At 34.6% G+C, this 15927-nt stretch overlaps 1 protein-coding gene across 1 annotated transcript in view; it reads right to left on the reverse strand.

The window, feature by feature from the left end:
- Positions 1-15927, reverse strand: part of LOC122808851 (neuronal acetylcholine receptor subunit alpha-7-like) — a 706379-nt gene that overhangs the window by 502475 nt on the left and 187977 nt on the right. The window contains exon 2 of the mRNA XM_044079948.1: positions 10646-10785. Coding sequence (XP_043935883.1) covers positions 10646-10785 — 140 coding nt within the window. The remainder of the gene's footprint in view (positions 1-10645; positions 10786-15927) is intronic.

The raw sequence follows: 15927 nt of genomic DNA on the forward strand, positions 1-15927 counted from the left end.
TACAGAGACAAGGAAAACAGACAGTAAATGCTATAAAGAAACAATTTGCAACAATTAGTAACTTAAAGTGCAATAAACAGTGTAAAATGCAGAAATCACTTAAAGTAGCAGTAAACAGAGAAAATGCAGTCGCTAGCTTAATAACTGTGGGAAAGCCACAAAAATACTTATATCTGGTAGAAAGTCACTCTTTAGCTCTCAGTTGGTACAAGTATACATGTAAGGAAAAATTTAAATGCTTTATACTTTTAGTTAAAATATCTTATTGTTAACTTTTTGATTTATCAGAAAATTTAAAGAGCTAGGAAATTATTTCTAATTTGTCTTTATAATGTTTACTAAAGTGATGTTAGTCACTGACTTGTTTAATGGATTGTGAGTCATGTACAAGATGGACTACTGAATGCTATTTCTGTTTACCTATGTTTGCTGAATTTCTTTTATTAGTACTGATTTAAAACAAGGGAAAGAACGGGAAGGGAAATCTCTGTTTTTGGTCAAGGGATTAGAGGCTTAAGAGTATTCTAACTGCCCCGAGAACTCTCTAAGTTGCTCTAAATACTATTTGATTAATACTTACCTAAGGTAAGTCTTGATTACCATATAGGTACCTTCTCATTCATTCTAGACCTGATGTGATTACCCATTCTGGAAGCAGGAGGTGCCCAGTGCAGGATGGGAATTGTTAGGGTGATCATAGTTCATTCTTAGACTCTGCTTTGTAAATCTATAAATATGTAAAAGCACTGCACACTAGAATGTAGGGCGCCTTTACTCAGAGTCAGGATACAATCGATAAGCCATGTCTTTTCATAAGTGTAAGCTGAAGTTAGTGAGCTGAAGAGTGGGAAAGTAAAGGAAGACAGTACACCTGCAGTAAATTCATATTTCATTGGTAATCACTCATTGTCTCCTGTAAAGTCCTTTTAGTCAACTTATTTTAGTAATGATCTATTTGTTGATGGCTTATTTAGTGTATGCTCCTCTGCTGCATTTACTTTATCCAAAATGACATATCTGACATGTTTGGGATCTCTTAAGGGTAACTAAATATTTGTATATTTTCTAAGTCAACATAATAATTGTTTACAGTACTAACATTCCATCCTGATATATAAAATACTATAGAACAATAATATAATAATATAGAATTTCATATCTCTTTTAAGAAAATTCTCCATATAATAATTTAACATATGGAGCTCAGCTGATATTGTTGGTTAAAGGTATGATTGATAATCCAATAGATCTATCTTTATCTATTGGATTAGGAATAAATTTCATTCCATGTTTAATGGGAAATTCATATTTACTTGTATTTGATACTTTAGAATTAATGTTTTATAGAAGTAATTTTTTAAAGCCTGACCAGAATATTACCTTACTTGTATTTAAAGAAGAAAGAACATTAAATTGCACTCTCAATTTTACACACAAAAAATATCAACGTTATCAGAGAATATGGTATAACTACTATAATCAAAATTAAAAAAAGAAGCAAACAAGTTTCTTCCAATGATAACTTGAAATGGATTTAACATTCTTATCATTAAATACTAATGGCTTAAATAATGCAAATAAAAGATCAAGCTTACTAAAATATTTAAATCTAAATAAGGCACAAGTAGCATTTCTCCAGGAAATGCATTTTAAGACTAATGATAGCTTTATTTGGAACCCTAAGGACTATACAGTATTAGTTCAATCCTCCTATAGAACAAAGACAAAAGGAGTATCAATTCTCTGGAAGAAAAACATAATCACTCCAAAAGTTATTTATAAATATGAAGACAAAGGTCTATTGGCATTTGTTATAATTAAATTTAGTAACAGAATATGGACCTTAGCTAATCTATATTGACTCCCAGGAATCGGAGCAGGAACAGTTAAAAAACACCTAGATTTTATTTCCAACAATTATAAAGGAAATCTTATACTGGGAGGAAACTTTAATTGTACCTTAGAAGCTTCTGAAACCACCAAGAAGTCTTTTTGCATAACAACTATTTTAAAATCCTTAAAAAGATGGATTGATTCATTTCATTTAATAGACACTTTTAAAGTAAAAGATGATAAATCCTTATTATTCTCCCATTAAGACCATAGATTTGGAACACAAACCAGAATAGACAAATTATTCTTAGTTCAAGATTTACAAACAAAAATCCTCAACTTCTCAATAGTTCCATGCCCCTTCTCAGATCATGACTCTCTGATAATGAAGCTCCAGATAGAGTTTAAACCTTTAATCCTCTCAACTAGAATTCCATCATATATCACAAAAATTAAAGAATTCAGACCCTGGATATTGTCAGAACTAAAATTATTTCTTGAAATTAATAATACAACAGAAATCAGTAGAGTCATGGTTTGGGACTCATTAAAAGTATATTTATTTGGTAAGACCATTAGCTAGTACAAAAACAAAGTTAGGGAGTGGGAAACTGAATCATTAGACTTGCAATCCAGACTCTTGACAGAAAAATCTAAAAAAAATCAAAATGGCCCAGAAGTCAAAAAAGAAATAGAGGAATTAAATAAAAAATATAATGAAATTCTAACATAAAACCTTATCTAGCCTTAGAAAAGTTAAAAATAAACTCAATAGCCATCTCCCCAGATAGCTACATAACTTATCTACAAGAATTAAAATACAATCTAAAGCAAATAACATTGGTAGTATATATATCATGAAAAGAAAGGGAAAAAGTATCAGATATAGGAGACATCTTTGAAGCATTTTGGTTTCATTATATGGAACACTTCAAAAAAGAAGATTTAGATACCAACCAAATAAACTTAGATACAAACCTTATCAATATAAAAAAAATCCAGAAAACTTAAAACTAGACCTACAAAAATCTATATCCTACAAAGAAATTGCTGACAAGATACAAGAAAGTAAATCTCACAAAGGTCCAGGGATAGATGATATAATTACGGACATTTACAAACTCTTCCCTTCAACAGTAATCTCCCTTTTTCATAAAACTTTGCTAGAAGTCCAGTCAGAAGCAAAAATACCACCCTCAGGGAAATATTCTCTCATAACACCAATTCTAAAAGATAATAAACCATCAGACCATTGCACCTCATACAGACCTATATCATTACTGAATAATGATTACAAAATATTCATGTCAATCCTATCTAACAGAATGAAAATCCCACTTTCAAAGACAATTAATAATGATCAAATTGGATTTTTATATAATAGGCACACACATGATAATATTAAAAAGATACTTACTCTTATAGATTATGTGAATAAAGAAGATAGAGAAACACTTGTAATCAGTTTAGACATAAAAAAGCCTTTGATTCCCTCAACTGGGAATATCTATTTAAAACTTTAGCATTATTTGAATTTCCTCCTCCCTTCATCTTATTACTAAAAAACATATATATTAATAACTTAGCTTACATTAAATTAGGTCCTTTCACCTCAGAATCTATCCATATAACGAAAGGTACTAAACAAGGATGCCCCCTTTCTCCTATTTTATTTGCTTTGGCTATATAAATACTTGCAGAAGTAATACGCAATAATCCAAGAATAATAGGAATAGAAGTCTATGACCAGTACATATTTAAAAAAATGCTTTTTGCTGATGATATTTTATTAACCCTATCAAACTCCAGAGAGTCATTAGGAGAGCTAGAAGAACTAATGGAGAAATTTTATAAGATTTCAGGTCTATACTTTAATAGCTCAAAATCAAAATTTCTATTTTTAAATAAGAAAAAAGAACTACAAGTTACAGATAAATCCATCATAGGAAAACGAGAACTTATGCTAAATTATTTACGAATAGTGTTATGCAAAAATATAAACAAAACGATATTAATAAATTATAAAAACATTATTGAAGCAATAAAAATATATATAGAAAAATGGAACAAAATTATATTAACTTTTGAAGACAGATTGCAATTAATAAAAATGATCTTATTGCCAAAAATACTATATGTAGCATTAGCAATACAGTTAATCCCTGAAAGATGCATTCTTAAAGAAATAAACTCATGTTTAATAAAATTTTTATGGTATCCCAAAAAGAATAGAGTAGCTCTAACTCATCACATTCAACCCTGGAAACAAGGAGGATTGAACTTCACAGAAATAGAAATATATAAAAAAAGCATCTGTGCTTAAAACTGCAATAGACTGGATAAACCCAAATTATTTTGCCAACTAGAAAGAATTAACAACAGATATATTAACAAATGAATTTAATCTGTTAAAAAAATTTAATAGTAGATAAATCAAATAAACCCTGGTACATACTATGCATAAGTATACAATATAATATAACAAAACCTTCTAAAACAACACTGATTAATCATTACATCAATTCCTTTAGGAAACTTATCAATGCAAACATAGATCTAAAACTTTGGTTTGACCTTTTAACCCAATTTACCATCACTAAGAGCTTTCCTCACAAAATATATAGGGAAACAATAACCTCCTGGGAAAAAAATTAATTCTTATGCTGGTTTCAATGTGTAAATAAATTAAATGTTTTAGATATACATATGATAAAAACTGCTTACAATATTCCAACACAGGACTGAATAGCCTTACAAAGCATTCTAATGTACACTCAAGATTTATGCAGATTAATTAATAATTCCTCATTTAAAGATATTCCAAATCTAATAAGTTTTCTGTATGAATTTATATATAATAGTTGTGAAAAGAAAAAATCAATTTCAAATCTATATAAAGAGTTAATAACATATAAAACAATTCCCAAACCATCATACTGGCAGTTCTTAACAAAAGGTCAGTCATTGCAGTTAACAGAAGAAATTAAAACTAACATCTTACTATCAGTTAATTACACCTCTAACACACAGTACTAGAAAATATTTAACTGGAAATACTTACATAGAGCATTTTTAACACCAGATAGAATTAAAAAGATCAGTACTACTACAAATGGTTTTTGCTGGAGGTGTGAAAAGTCAAATAAAGCAGACTGGATTCATCTTTTTTATGAATGTAATAAAATTAAATCATATTGGAATGGAATCAATAATTTTTTACAAGCTTTATTTAATGAATCCTTTACCTTAACTAAAGTATTGATTATACTAAATGTAAATGAATGTACCTACCTGAATAAGACAAATATGTATTTGTTATGGACAATACTTGCTATATCTAGGAAATGCGTAACCAGAAGGTGGAATTCAAATACACCCCCAATCTTGGAAGAATTCTACACTTTACTGAAGACAACTGCATCAATGGAAATAAAAATCAAAGAACTATGAATCTATCCCAGGGCATTTGTAAATAATCCTTGGAAGAACATTATATCTTTGTTGGACACTCTGCAATAATCAATATTGTTTCTCTGATAACTGATCTGTTAATTCTATATTTAATAACATACAGTGTATATAACTGAAAGTCAGGCTATTGTAAATATTGTATATAGTTGTTTAAAATGATATTTAAAAATATTATGTAAATGTTATTTTAATTGAAAATAAAAAAAAAAAATATTTGAGGAAAAAAAATTTCAGTTTGGATTCATTAAGGGCAGGTCATGCTTACTCAGCCTGGTGGATCTTTTTGAAAAGGTCACCAAAGCAATGAATGAAGGCAAAATGGTACACACAGCATGCCTCCACCTAGCCAAAGCTTTTGACACTATTCCACACTCTGGCATAATAGAAAAGCTATATAAACTGGGAATAAACCCCTATGTCACCCACTGAATTGCCAGTTGGCTCAGAGATAGGATGCATATAATAAAAATCGGGGAATTTACCTCCACAAATACAACAGTCACTGGTGAAGTTGCCCAGGGTTCTGTGCTGGAACCTCTCCTGTTTGACATCTACATTTCTGAAGGCAAAGCCAGTACCAAAGGGCTCTGGCTGACCAAGTTGCAGATGACTGCAACACAGGAGCAGTCATTGAATCCCCAGATGAGTTATCCATCTTGCAGAAAGGTTTGGCTCAAATAAATAAAAATCATGGACTGAAACTGAATGCCAAAAAATGCATTATTGAATCCTTTGGGAAGTCATGAACCCCAGGGAACTACTAAACTGACAATACACCAATAAGAGTTGACCCAGTTGTACAATATTTGAAAACTTATGTGGACAGTGACCTACTTTTTGACCAACATGTGTCTTTTGTTATAAGAACGTATTTCTATATTGCACAGCTTATAAATAAAGTGATTGTGTCCATCTCTAGGGATGTAATTTTGCAGACTGCAGGGAAGTCAGATCATCCCTTATTTAGACAATCTCATAATCCAAGCACAGTCCACAGACCTACTTCAGGAAAATCTTTCCTTCACTATCTCTCTTCTGGACAGTCTAGGCTTCACTATAAACTATCAAAAGTCCTTGCTGATCCCCTGGGAAGACCACATTTTTCTGGGCTGCAGGAACCAAACAAACAAAATGCTAGCTTCACTGCCCACAGAAAAGGTGGTATTCCTGACTACATGCTTCCAGAGCATATTACCCCTTCAATCCCTGAGTGCCAGAGGCTTCCTATGTATCCTGGGATTCATGGCATCTATGATTTCCATGCTTCCATTGGCTAAGTTGCACATGAAGAATATTTATTAGTTCCTAAAAACAGTTTGAATGTAAAACTCCCACCCTCTGGATTTCATGATTCCACTCCTAACTTGCATAAGAAAGGAGATGGATTGGTGGATTCTACAGGTGACCAAAACTCCTGGACTCCCCCTTCAGCCACCCCTCCCCTCTTAAGAGTTATACACAGACTCTTGAGACATAGGATGGGGTGCAACCCTACAATTATAGAGGGTCAGGGATATTTGGAGTCCCAAACAGACAAAGGAGTATATCAGTGTCAAAGAGATAAGGGCCCTCATTTTTGCCCTACAGGTCTTCAAACCCAAGCTAACTTCAGGGGTGCTGAGGTGGTTCAAAGACAACAACACTGTCCTTTGGTACATCAACAAGCAGGGAGAATAAAGTCTTAACTCCAGTGCAGATTATCCCTACATGTCTGGGAGTTAGCATTACAAAACCAAGTTTCACTTAAAGCGGTTTATCTCCCCTCAGCTCAGAATGTGGTGGCAGACTCACTAAGCAGGTCCATGACCCAGTCCTATGAATGGATATCACACAGGGATATGTTTTGGGGCCTGATCCATCATTGGGGTATGCCTCAGGTAGATCTCTTTGCCCTCACCATGAACTGACAACTGCCAAAATTCTGTGCCAGGGTTCCACATCCTTGGCCTGGAAGGTGGATGCTCTATCATCCTCACGGAAGAGGATGTTTCTGTATGTATTCCCCCCTTGCCTCTCCTCCAAAAGGTCCTACTGAAGATTAAGTAGAACCAACCAAAAATCTTAGTGATGAGTCCATTTTGGCCAAGGCAGCATTGGTTTCTCCTTCTCCTGCACTTAGCCAGGGGCAATCATCACAAGTTACCCCACAGGTGGATCTACTCATACAGGACAAGGGAACCTTAATACATCCGCAGTTGGCAACTCTGAACCTGGCTCTGTGGCTATCAGGCTTTTAATCCCCTTTAGACACCTATTCTCAGAGGACATGCTTCAAGTTCTGCAGGAGGCCAGAAAATCCACTACTAGGAAATCCTATGTTTCCAAATGGAAAAGGTTTTCCATCTGGTGTCATACGAAGGACCTACAGCTACTGTCAGTGGATGTCCAGTGGTATTGTCCTACCAGTGTGAAATGATGAAGGGTCGGCTCCTCTATTCTTCGGTGAAGGCTCACTTTTCAGCCATTTTGGCTTGTCTGTCTATGTCTTCCCATTTAGCCTCTAGGTTAGAGGTAAAATTTTTCCTTAAAAGCATCCTTCTTATTAGACCACCAAGGAAACCAGTCCCTCCTCCTTGGGATGTCAGTTTTCTGCTAGAGAAGCTTACACTGGCACCCTTTGAGCCAGCAAGCTCCTCTTCCCTGCAGCACTGCACATAGAAAACAGGTCTGCTTGTGGCCATTACTTCTACCAGAAGTGTCTCTGAGCTGCAAGCTTTGATGTCTAATCCCCCTTTCACAATCTTCCACACAGACAGGGTATCCTTGCATACTAACCCTTCCCTTATGCCCAAGGTCATCAACAAATTATCCCTTAATCAGTCTATTAACCTTCCCACCTTTTTTCCTTCTGACCAGTCTTCCACTGAGAGAATTGTGCACACCTTGGATGTGCACAGGCAACTTAGAAATTACCTTGACAAAACCAAACTGATCCGTAAATCTGAACGCCACTGGTTTCCAAGCAAACTATTTCTTCCTGGATTTCTAAAGCTATCTACTTCTGTTATTTAGCTAATGGTAAGATCCTTTCTGTCCCAGTGAGGGCACATTCCACTTCAGCAGTATCCTCCTCTGGGGCTTTCTTTAAAGGCTTGGACACTTGTTCCATCCTGGAAGTGGCTACCTGGTCCTCTGTGCATACCTTCACTAAACATTATAAATTGATGTCACCTCCAGGTCCACAGCTAGTTTTGCCAGAGCTATTCTACAAGGTCTTGTACAAAAAGCCTCTGCTCCTCCTCCCTCCAATCCTTCCCAAGCATGAGCTTTGGCATTCTCCCTTTACTGCAGAATATAAAAAGAAGGACATAGAATAGTTGTGTAAAATCTTACCATAACCATAGATGTCCTTCTCTTCTATATGCTGCAGTCTTCCCCCTGATGCTTGCCTGTTTTTTTCCAGGTGATATGTTTCCCACCTAGGCACAGGCTGGTGCTTGGCAGCATTCATTTCTGAGGTTGGTGCATGCTGACTTCCACTTTATACCCATGGTCTCTTTATGACTGACGTTCATGGGATGATGTGCGGGATCACACATACCTCGCAGTAACATGTAGACTTTTGTATGTAGACCGGATGTACAAGTCAGTCAGAGGTCTACTTGGACTACCCCCTAATGTGATGAATACCGCAAGTTATAAAAGAGAAGGACATCTATGGTTATGGTAAGATTTTATACAACTATTCTATATCTATAAATCTGATATCTATGCATATCTGCATATTTTTTGTAAATATCTCAGTAGTGTCCACATAGTAACTACATGGTGGGAACAGCACTTAATAGGACAACTCACCAGACAATTCAGGAATGTTTGTTGAACCCAATATAGTGGTTAGAAAGCTAGAAAGTATGATTTCTTTTCATCCCAAATTTTTAAATATTTATATTTCTGTTAATAACTTGATACAGATATGATATATATTGTATCAAATTAAAGCATACATAATGCTACAAAAACTATCACTGGTGTCCATTGTTGGTTTGCTACTAGTCTGCACATATTTAAATATGTTTCGTAATAAATTATGTAAATATGCACAAATGTCATATTTTCTGTAAATATCTCAGGCATTATTAACCTGGATGCATTTTGGAGCAGCATTTCCCATACTCAGTCACCATAATGGTCAGCAATAGCTCCCCTAGACAAGTGGTTATTTTCCAGAAATATTATAAATATATGTCATATGTTAATAAGTATATTAATAACTTGAACCACAGGGTGTTTATATGGTATTCCATGGTATCATATAAAAGCATACAAATGTTGAATATCTTTGCACTGATAGTTGATGTCTAACAAGTACAGCTTTACAGATATTTACATTTATTGATCCATTAAATAGGCATACTATTCATAATTATGCAAATATCTAAAATTGGAGTGACATCTACAAAACTGATTTGTAGCCAAATGAGCAGCACAAAGCCATGAACATGTGCCACATTAATACATAGGATCTTTTTACTATGGTTACATGGATATTAATACTTCTTTACATAATTATAATAAGTAAATATACATATCTAATTACTTGTTCAATATAAAATTGATATGTCTGGCTGACATATTAATATCACCATTGTAAAGATGAGTAGGTGCTGAATAACTTTCATATTTTAACTTTTTTGTAACTTTTACAGTTTTATAGATATATACATTTGTTTATAATTAGTTGGAAACTGCATTCTCAGACGTTTAGCTCAGATGAAAGCTCTCCATATGGGAACTCTGTAGGTGTCAAGAGGTGTGAAATTCTACTTAGGCTAAGTGTGAAAAAGTCAAAACTTTCTGAAGCTAAAATATGCCCCACTTACTTGAAGGAAGTCATATGAATTTGGCAATTATTTTTCTTCAGGTTTCAGCTTTTTAATCTCAGTCTGTCCAGCAGCCTTACCAAATGCGAGTGTGCTCTTGTTTTGTAACAGCCCAAACAAGAATGTTACCATTTACAGTAATCTCTCTCTCTCTAGTCCCTTAACTACTTTTGATACACTTCACCAGAACACCTCTGGAACCAATGAGTTTCAAAACGGTAACATTTTAAATGGACATCTGCCAAAAGTACACAGTTTGAAACTAGCTGCATCCATCCTAATCTGTCAGAACCCTTGGTTAACATCAAGTACAAAGAAGAAGTTAACATTAGGCATGGTTACTACTACCTCTTCAGTTTATGAAGTGAATAATGTTTTCTTTTGATCCACTTATTAAAGTCTTGAAGATCTATGCATACAGTTAATTTATCCTGCTTCACAAACATTGCCATGTTGTTCTCCCCTCCCACTGATTTAGCTCAGTTCAGTTTGTTGGAGTGTAAAATTACAAGACTTACCACATCCATGATCTGCATAAGGCTGAGTGTAAATGAGACAGTGAGCATATGTGAATCATTAGCTACTGGTCTTTCAAGTGGGGAGTAATCCTTTAATAGTTCTTTAATCAGCTTCCTCTGATATGGCCCCTGATGAGAATCTAGTCAAAGAAAAAGTACCATCAATAATTTAACAGATGAATATCAGAGGATTTATCAATAAATCAGATTAAACATATATTTTATATAAAACACAAACATGTTCTTCATTTTTTTTACTCAAAAATCTACAAACATTGCATAGTTATTCCTTACTGTAGTTATAGATGCATTACTTTTGCTTGATGGCAAAGGAAGACTATAGGTCTATCTAGTCTTCTGTTTTAAGTGCATTTTAGATTCTGTCTCCTGTCCATCATACCTTCCTCTGAACCCTTTATCCAGTGGTGCAGCGGTAGCATTGTCACCTCACAGCAAGAGGTTCTCCCATTCAATTCTCGGCTGGAGGGCCTTCTCTGTGGAGTCTGCATGTCCTCTCCAAGGTCAAGTGGCATTTGAAAGACATGCGTGAATGGGCATGCCTTCGTTGAAGGTTGGGCGTTGGGCTGGCAACTTGGCACCCTAAAAATCTACTGCAAATCATTAGCGGACCAGAGTTCTGCTGTGGCGACCCCGAACCAGGAAAAGCCAAAAGAAGAACCAAACCTATGCCTCCTAAATGCCTTAGCGGATTCCTTCCCCACCCATTTTGATAGTCTTTTTCAAGATTCTACAATCCTCTTTGAGGACAAGCACTTTTGGAAATCCAAGGAGTAGTTATTTCCCAGAATCCGCTCCCTCCTTCCCACTTTCTGTCCTTCCTATATTGGAAGAGATCTTCACATCTCCCTGCCATGAACTTGTATACTAATGCAAGGCTCTCATCTTTTCTAATCTCCGGTAAGAATGGTCCTAGCTCCTCTAGCTTCTGGTCATATTCCTTTCCTTCATCCAACAGGTCTTCCTGGAAAATTTTCTTTCAATTCCTTCTAGCAGCCTGATATAATTTCCTTATATGATCTCCATCAAGGTATGGTCTGAGAAGCATTAGTTATTTGCTTCTGGAATCTATCCATCTGCATATATATCTCCAACATTCTGCTTCCTGTTACAACAGCTGTCATTCTTGCGAATAAAAAGCACCAAAAACCACAGTAAAATAGAAACAGGCACCAAAATGGAGCTGAGAACACACTGTAGAAGCAAAAAAACCACAGTAGGTAATCCACAAAGAATATTTATTAGAAAACAGATCCACAAAGCTTTCGTCCCTGCACAGTCAGGAACTTCATCAGAGTAAAACAATTCCCACTATAGATCAAATTTAAATAGTAAAAATGGTCACAAGGTCATAAAACATGCCATCTATTCCCCGTTATTTACATATTTAATTAATAGTCACATTATGAAGTATATAATATATATATATATATATATATATATATATATATATATATATATATATATATATATATATATATATATATATATATATATATATATATATATATTAAATATCAACATTTAAGACATAAATATAATAATTGAAATACACTAATTATATAAAATCATTTAAAATCATCTCTCTAATGACTTTAATTTTAAGAAACATGCAATTGAAAATGAATCATTTAGACCTGGCCATTGCAAAGCATTCAACTTTACTTGCCAAAGGGCTTTTGCTTTTCTACAATTAAAGCCCAAGCCCCCCCCCCCCTTGTATCTGGTGTAATTACTTCCAGTATCATAAAATTTAAACATATGATCTGAGAATTCCATATTTTGTCTGGTTGTCTGGCCAGGGCATTTGTCTCCTTTTTGTCTCTTATATGTTCATAGATTTTATTCTTTAATTTTCTCTCCATTTTCCCCACATAAAAACAGGAACATTTTGTGCAAATTGCACAATAAATTACCTTCTCTGAATCACATGTGAGTTTTTTCTTCATTTTTAGTAAAATTATTTATAATAAATATGCAGCCCTCTTCAATATAAGTGCAATAATTGCACATACCACATTTTTTCATAGACCGATTCTGAGATTTAAATGGTACATGTTCTAATGAGTTTTTTTATAGTTCTGCCCTTTTTGTATACAATAACAAAGGCATCACCTACAATATTCCTAGTGTCTTTGTTCACAATGAGTACACTACAATTTTTAAATAAAATGTCAGCAACATTTCTACTGCAATTATTAAAAATTGTCATGAAGGCACTAGCAAAGTTTTTCTCCTCAGGTCCCAGTATATTTAAAATTTCTTCAGACTGTGAATTAATATTATAATCTAGGGATGTACAGTTAACGCTATAACTCCCTAAATAAGTATCCAATTCCCCTTGATGTAATAACAGTTTATAAACCCCCTTATCTCTTTCATTAACAACTTCCATCATGACTTCATTTATTAAGTTACAAGGGTAGCCTCTCTTCATAAACATCTCTTTCAAGTCTTCACATTCATCTAGAAATTGTTCAAAACTGGAAACCGTCCGTGCAGCCCTCACATACTGTCCTTTAATCACGGCCTTCTTTTGTTTGAAAGGATGAGAGCTGTTAAACTGTAGAAAACTATTTGAATATGTAGGTTTCCTATAGATTTCTGATTTAAAAACTTTAAGTTCTTTGTCTTTAATCAATCTTACATCCAGATAAGCAATATCATCTTTGTTCACATTATGTGTAAATTTTAAAAAGGTAGTGGAATTATTCAAATAATCAAGGAATTCGGGTATCGTCTCGCCCGAACCCTTCCAAAAAATAAAGATGTAATTCAGGAACCTCATATAGCATGCACAGTGGGGTAAGAATGGTGACGGAGAAAGAACCTTCTTTTCCCATTGTAACATGACTATATTTGCATATGTCCCCCCACATGCTGAACCCATCGAGATGCCTTCAGTTTGCAGAAAATATTCCTTATCAAAGAGAATAAAATTATTGCACAGTACTATACTCAATAGGTGTTCAAAGGTATTAATAGTTACTTGTGGTACTCCCTTATCCAATAGGTACTCACAAAACCATTCAAGGCCAATACTGTGAGGTATGACCATATAAAGATCTTTAACATCAATAGTAATGAAGTAGATCTTTAACATCAGTGGTAATGAGGTAACCACTTTCATTATAGTCTAGTACATTCTCCCTCTTAAGGAAATCCCATGAATCTTTGCATAAGTTGATTTCTTCTACTAGATATCCTTTAAGTCTGATATCCAGGAATTTCGCTATGGATTGGGTTATTGACCCACGAGCATCTACAATGGGTCTCATGGGGGGGGGTCCTCTATGATCTTTTGCAGTTTAGGCAAGCCAAACATATGAGCTACTTTCGGGTGGGAACTGTCATGAAATTCAGTTCATCAATAGAAATACTTCTTTCTATAAATAAATAATTTATTTCATTTTTTATTTTCATTAAAGTGCCATTAAATTCATTTAAGGAAACTTTTTTATATGAGCTGCTTTCTAATATACTTCTCATCCTTGTATTACAAAGATTGTAGGTGATGCCTCTGTTATTGTATACAAAAAGGGCAGCACTATAAAAAACTTGTTGGAACATGTACCATTTAAATCTTAGAATGGGTCTATGAAAAAATGTGGTATGTGCAATTATTACACTTATATTGAAGAGGGCTGCATATTTATTATAAGTAATATTACTATAAAAATGAAGACAAAAATTAACATGTAATTCAGAGAAGGTCATTTATTGAGCAATTTGCACAAAATGCTTTTGTTTTTATGTGGGGAAAATGGAGAGAAAATTAAAGAATAGGATCTATGAACATATAAGAGACATAAAGAACAAAAAGGAGACAAATGCACTGGCCAGACATAATATGGAATTCTCAGATCATATGTTTAAATTTTATAATACTGAAAGTAATTATACAAGGGGAGGCTCTTGCGCTTTAATTCTAGAAAAGCAAGAAGCCCTTTGGCAATTAAAGTTGAATGCTTTGCAATGACCAGGTTTAAATGATTCATTTTCAATTGCATGTTTCTTAAAATTAAAAGCATTAGAGAGATGATTTTAAAGGCTTTTATAGAATTATTGTATTTCAATTATTATATTTATGTCTTAAATGTTGATATTTAATATATATTTATTTTATATACTTCATGATGTGACTATTAATTAAATATGTAAATAAAGGGGAAGGGGGGGTGTTTTATGACCTTGTGGCCATTTTTACTATTTAAATTTGATCTATTGTGGTAATTGTTTTATTCTGATGAAGTTCCTGACTGTGCAGGAACGAAAGCTTTGTGGACCCATTTTCTAAGAAATATTTTAGTGGACTACCTAATGTGTTTTTTTTTTTTTTTTTTTTTTTTTTTGCTTTTGCTTCTACAGTGTGTTCTCAGCTTCGTTTTGGTGCCTGTTTCTCTTTTACTGAGGTCTCTCAGTCTGCTTGTGGTGCTCCTATCTGGGTCTAACAGATACTTTTTTTCTCTTTAGCTATTGTTTCCACCCCTCACAGCTGATCCCTCACACTAGGGTTGTTGTGGCTTAAGTGCACTGCTTTGCATATTTTTGCAGTAAACCTCGGCTGCCACCTCTCTACCAATTTGTTCAACCTTTCCAAATCCTCAGCCTCTCAAAATCCGAGCCCTGTCTTGCACTACTGCTCCCATCATTCTGCTGTCATTAAAGAGATTGATCCTGTTCTAAATTCCCTCAGATATGCTTGAGCCAAACACACTAAAGAATATTGAACTTAGGATATACCCCTGCAATAGTTCACTGTTCTGGAAATTTTTGTCTTCTAGAAATGCTGTCAGCCTTCCCTCAAAGTTCAGTCCATGTCTTTCCATTCCAATGTTGTAAGCAGGCCTGTCTTACCCAAGTTTTTTTCCTACTCCCTTGTATAAGGACACCATACTGCTGTCTTCCAGTCCTCTTGCAGATCTGCACTGACTGTCATCTGGTGAAGATCTCCATCAGGCATCTGCCAATATACTGTCCAGATTTCTCAGGACTGGCAGGTACCTCAGCAGGTTCTTGCACTTCATCCTGCTTGAGGACAGCTAATTCCTTTTCCATCTCCTGACTCACAGTCCAGGTGTATGGCCAGTGTTCTGTTGATTCCACCCTGCCTCCCTCCCAACATTGCAACTTCTCATTAATTTCCTTGGTGAAGACTGAAATAAAATATTCCATTCACTATGACTACTTTTCCTGTTCTTCTTTGACCTCCCTTTATGATTTTTGAGAGCCCTCCAGTCTCCTAAAACAAAACTGCATTGCAC

The sequence above is a fragment of the Protopterus annectens genome, chromosome 8.part0 (assembly GCF_019279795.1).
Source record: "Protopterus annectens isolate FY-2018-M chromosome 8.part0, PAN1.0, whole genome shotgun sequence".
Classification (NCBI taxonomy): Eukaryota; Metazoa; Chordata; order Ceratodontiformes; family Protopteridae; genus Protopterus; species Protopterus annectens.